This window comes from Astyanax mexicanus, chromosome 12, assembly GCF_023375975.1.
Source record: "Astyanax mexicanus isolate ESR-SI-001 chromosome 12, AstMex3_surface, whole genome shotgun sequence".
Classification (NCBI taxonomy): domain Eukaryota; kingdom Metazoa; phylum Chordata; class Actinopteri; order Characiformes; family Acestrorhamphidae; genus Astyanax; species Astyanax mexicanus.
In genome coordinates, this window is record NC_064419.1 from 2413951 (window position 1) to 2419950 (window position 6000).

At 39.4% G+C, this 6000-nt stretch overlaps 1 protein-coding gene across 1 annotated transcript in view; it reads right to left on the bottom strand.

The window, feature by feature from the left end:
• tafa5l (TAFA chemokine like family member 5, like) overlaps positions 1–5474 on the bottom strand; it is a 76678-nt gene extending 71204 nt beyond the window's left edge. Inside the window, exons 1-2 of the mRNA XM_022670620.2 lie at positions 5302–5474; positions 3394–4160 (exon numbers count right to left, since the gene is read on the bottom strand). Coding sequence (XP_022526341.2) covers positions 3394–3490 — 97 coding nt within the window. The 5' untranslated portion in view covers positions 3491–4160; positions 5302–5474. The remainder of the gene's footprint in view (positions 1–3393; positions 4161–5301) is intronic.
• Between the last annotated feature and the right edge of the window lie 526 nt (positions 5475–6000).

Below are 6000 nucleotides of genomic sequence, written 5' to 3' on the forward strand. Positions count from 1 at the left end.
TCTGCAGATCTCTGCAGACTGTGCTTACGAGGCAGAGCGAGGCAGAGTGAAAGAAAGGCAAACAGAGTGAGGTTCTGTGAAGAAGAGTGAAGTAGAGTCAGGTAGAGTAAAATAGAGTCAGATAGAATGAGGTAGAGTATTATAGAGTTTGGTAGAGTGAAACAGAGTAAGATGGGGCAAAGTAGAATGAAATAGAGTCAGGAAGAATGAGGTGGAGTATAGTATAGAGTCTGATAGAGTAAAATAGAGTCAGAATGGGCAAAGCAGAGTGAAATAGCGTCAGGTAGAATGAGGTAGAGTATTATAGAGTCTGGTAGAGTGAAATAGAGTCAGGTAGAATGAGGTAGAGTATTATAGAGTCTGGTAGAGTGAAATAGAGTCAGGAAGAATGAGGCAGAGTATTATTGAGTTTGGTAGAGTAAAATAGAGTCAGATAGGGCAAAATAGAGTCAGATTGAATGAGGTAGAGTATAGTATAGAGTCTGGTAGAAATAAATAGAGTCAGATAGAGCAAAGTAGATTGAAATAGAGTTAGGTAGAATGAGGCAGAGAATTCTTGAGTTTTGAGTGAAATAGAGTCAGATAGGGCAAAGTATAACAAAATAGAGTCAGGTATAGAGTGAGGTAGAGTATTATAGAGTCTGGTAGAGTATTCTTGAGTTTGGTAGATTGAAATAGAGTGAGATAGGGCAAATTAGAGCAAAATAGAGTCAGGTAGAATGATGTAGAGTAGTATAGAGTCTGGTAGAGTGAAATAGAGTTAGGTAGAATGAGGTAGAGTATAGTATAGAGTCTGGTAGAGTGAAATAGAGTTAGGTAGAGTGAGGTAGAGTATTATAGAGTCTGGTAGAGTGAAATAGAGTCAGGTAGAATGATGTAGAGTATTATAGAGTCTGGTAGAGTGGAATAGAGTCAGGGAGAATGAGGTAGCGTAACATTTTAAAATAATAAAAAAACACTGAATTTGAGGTGTGTACAGAATTTACACTGATACTATATATATATATATATATATATATATATATATATATATATATATATATATATATATATATATATATATAGTTATATATATAGTTATATATATGCAGTTCTAGCTTTCACTGGCTTTTTTAGGCCATTCTGAGACTTTCCCTGATTCTAATTCTCTCAGGCTTTTTATTAGGCTGTGTGTAGACTCACACAAACACACACACACACACACACACACACACACACACACACACACACGAGCATGCACACACACACACACACACACACACACATATCTGGGCAGGGAGTGCTCATGCACATATGCACACATGCATGAATGCACAAGCGCACAGAAGCATACACACACAAACACACTCACACAAACACACACACACACACACACACACACACACACACACACACACACAGAGACCTTCTGTATGACCATATGAGGACGTGTGTGTGTGAGTGTGTGTGTGTCCCTTTCAGAGAGGCTTGGGATTTGCAGTCTCGCACTACCAGCAATCTGACATTCAGCACGGGGGGCTTCTGAATGCAGGTGCAAATTCTGCTCTCAATATTCTGCTCTGCATTTCCATATCAATACCACAAGGTCACCAGGTCTCTCCCGGCAACTCTCCGCTCGGCATTGTGGTTTCTGCCCCGAGTGTGTTAAGACATGGCCCACAACCCCGAGCCGAGTATTACGTCCCACTGAAATTCAATGGATGGAGGCGAGACCCCGTGACATTATCATATCCTCTGTTTTCCCTGCTGTGGTTTCAGTCCGAAGCTGAGCTGAATGACACCACGTGTCTGTCAGTATTCAGGTGAATCAACGAGATAAGAGTCACGTCCTGCACCCATAGACTTAACACTCAACACTGCATCATAAGAGCGTTAATACAGACCTTATTCTATTGTAATTTAACTTTTTATTACTCATTCAATTTCATTCATCCTCAGATTTATTATCATTTAGTCAGTAATATAGAAAAGGAAAGTAATCAAAAGATTTAGATCAGTTTTGATAATCAGGACCCCACAGCACCACCATACAGCCACAGCAGTGCTGCTGGAGGTTTTGAACACAGGTCTATAATTACATTATGGACCATCCAAATACCCAAAAGTGTTACTAAAACAACTTCTAGTACAGTTTTTAACCTTTTATCTCTACTTTTGTCCATTTATATAGAAACTACATCAGCTAATCTCTTTAAGTGGGGATTTAGAGATTAAGAAACCTCACTTAGCACTTTTCCACCAAAAGGACTCTGGGTTTTGAACCAGTTTTGTTCAGGATTATAAGAACCATGGTGTTTTTAGCCAATCAGCCGGTATTTCTACCAGTTCTAGTGGAACCGTCAAAACTTCACATCATATGTCATCAACAGGGGACGCTGCACAGTGGTTGGATTGGATTGGTCAGCTCTCTTCAATTTAACTCTAATTCTACATTTTATCTGTTGTCCAGTCCTATAGATGCAATTCTGTAGAGGATGCTTTGATTTCAAGTGTTGCCAGAAAGGGAAAATATGGACCAAAGAAAACAGATTAAGACCAAACATGACTTTTACTACTGTTTTTAAGTATCAGTGTCTACTTTTGTCCAGTTTCATAGACACAAGCTTGTCAAACTGTGTCAGAAATCACTTTAGGAAGTCAATCTGAGATTAAAACACATATTTTTCCACTTTGAAACAAACTGCATCGTCATTAAGTCTTCAGACTACACAAAAAAATATTTGTTATATATTTCCCAGCTAAATTCCAGCTCAATTTACTTTATAAATCACATTTATCTTCCAGCCATGCATGCATCCATCCTGTCATGGTAAGTTGCATTACAGGGTGAAGAAATTGAGCAAAAAAACTGGCATTTGATGAAAATGTGGTTGAGCTAATGAGTTGCAAATGTTGAATTGTTCATTGTAACTGCTCTTGTTCTGTTATAAAGAAAAAATTGAATTCCATGATATTTTAACGTGACAGGATGGACAGCTTAACTCAAGCTTTACCTCAGCTGAGTAGAAAGTCAGTATAAGGATTACTAAGTGAAAAGATAGATAGATAGATAGATAGATAGATAGATAGATAGATAGATAGATAGATAGATAGATAGATAGATAGATAGATAGATAGATAGATAGATAGATAGATAGATAGATAGATAAGTTAGCACCATTGGGCACCATGCTAACCATGCCTTAGCTTCACCACAACTCACCACAGCACGGAACTACAAAATCTACAAAAATCAGCCAAGCTACTAAAGTGCATCTCAGCTAATCAGCTTCATTTACGTCCAATGATAAACTGTATACCAATGAACCCAAAGTACCCAATGTACCCAGTATGAGTTATCATTACAGAAAGCATTTTGCAAGCTTTTAAGCAGGAACCTCCAGCTTTACTCACCTTCTCTGAGCAGGTGAGTGTAGATGAGCCAGAGCAGGAGCAGGCAACAGAGCGAGGCGCCACCTCCGGCGCAGACTGCCCGCGTCCCCGACTGCATCCTGCGGCCGGTCCCGCGCACTAACGAGCTCCCCGCATGCGGGATGCTGAGGCTGCGGCTGCTGAAGCTGCTGATGCTGCGGATGCTGCAGCTGCCGCTTCTTCCATGGGTAGGTTTCCAGGGGTTTCCAAGGGTTTCCAGTGGTTTCCAAGGGTTTCCAGTGGTTTCCAAGGGGTTACCAAGGATTTCCAGGGGGCACAAGGTGGCAGAGAAGGGTTAAACGTGTGCTCGTAACCTTACGTGGCGTTATCTGGGTCACGCAGTAGTTGTAGTGATGTTATCCTCCTTATTTAACATTTTTTATTTTATTTTTTAACTTCTCAACCCCTAGTCATTTTTCCATTGAACCCAATGAAAATGATGCAAAAGAAAAGGACAAATAAGAAGACCACCACCACCAGAGCTGAGTACTGAATATGGAACAGTTGTATGGAATGGCACCATCAGGAATGATACCAAAAAGAAAAGCTGGTAAAGCTGGAAAAAACACCACCTTGCACTGTGGTCCTGCAGGGTTATCCACTACAGTATTCAACCAAAATGCTTCGGAATGCACGGAAAGAAAGCTTGGGATGAAACTGATAAAAAAGGAGCTTGTTTTTATTCCGTTTCCTTCAATAAGTGGCGTTCTGTTCGTCTCATATTGACGATGAAGAGGTGTTTGTTCACCCTGTGGGAAAGAAAGGATGAAGAGAAAGAGAGAGAGAGAGAGAGAGAGAGAGAGAGAGAGAGAGAGAGAGCAAGAGAAAGAAAGAAGGACAAGTGAGAGCGTATGAGAGTGAGAGAGAAAGAGAAAGAGAGAGAGCGACATTTCTTAATGCTTGGCTGCATTCAAAACTCAACCACCCACCCACACACACACACATGCTCCCACACACACACACACACACATATATATATATATATTTACATATATTCTTCACACATATATTTCTTTACAGCTTTTCTTTTACATCTTCAGCTCATTTATTCCTTTAAGATTATAAGCTTATCATGTATGTTAATAATCAAATGAAAAATCTAATGAATCTTATGGCATTGCACCACTACAGCTATCATAAACATATTTATATTATGTATAAATGTATTTATGTATGTATATAAATGTACAAATATATACAAAATATATAATACATACAGTAAATGCTATACTGTAAATTTTTAGCCTATATAACAGTAGCAGGAAGAGAGAGAGAGAGTAACTTTTGCAAAAGGAATGCAATATATAATAAAAATATATATAAAAAAAATATATATATGTATATGTTGGCACCACAAGTGCCAGGTTACGTTGCAGGGTCGTTGCAGTCTTAGCTTTAAAAGATGGGGGTGGGATTTAGGGGGTTTTGGGGGGGGGGGGGGGGGGGGGGGGTTAAACCTCACCTTTAAGCTATATTAAAATAATAATAAAAATAATAAAAAAGCTTTTCGCATAATTTTTAAGGTTATGCAAATCATATATATACATATATGTAATCAATATGCTACGTCACACACCATGCAAATGATTGATCTTTTTTCACATGCACTAAGTTAGCTCTCTCTCTTTCAGAAACGTCCTTTTTGGAATTCTCCATTCCACCTTAAATGGCGCAGCAGCTCCATGGAACTGCTGCGCCATTTAAGGTGGAATGGAGAATTCCCCCCCTTAAGGAAGCTGGCAATGCCAACTTCGGCTTCATTGCAGAGCAGCAACAGGAACGTCAAGCTGCATGATCATCTAGACATCTAAATAACCTCCAAACAGCCCACATAAGCAACGAATTAACTTTTTAAAAGCACGTTTTCACGTGTTAATACGCACGACTTACCTTGCTTTTAAAAACGCGTTGGATTTCGGTTTCAGCACCACGGCGCGCGGACAGCTCCTCCTGCCAGTTACAGCACTACCGTGAGAATAGCAGCAAAAAGCACGACTGCTGCTTCTTCTCTCTCTCTCTCTCCCTCTCCCTCTCTCTCTCTCTCTCTCTCTCTCTCTCTCTCAACGTCACTCGCCCACCGTCTCCACTCTCCTCCATCCCTCCATCCTGCGTTGGACACTCATTAAGTCCATTTCACTCACATGATCCTCCTCTCCTCTCCTCTCCTCTCCTCCTTCAAGTCATCCCATCCCAAAAAAAAAAGAAAAAAAAGAGGAGTGCTCCACTAAATTTGCTCCACTTTAAAGGGAGATAAATCGTCTCCGCAGGCAATTATCTACAGTATCTCTCAGATCAGAGCTTTGCTTCCGTAACCTGGAAGGGACAGTTTGGGGTTAGAGGACTGTGGGTAATATTTTAAATATATTTATATATATATATATATGTTAATGCAGTCGTTTTGAATAGGGAGTTTGTAAACAAGCTGTTGGATTTTCGTTTGTTTCTTTTTTTTAGACGTTAAATGTTTGGTTAATCTTAATTGTTTTCTTTCTTATTTTTCTTTAAAAAAATCTATCTATCTATCTATCTATCTATCTATCTATCTATCTATCTATCTATCTATCTATCTATCTATCTATGTATCTATCT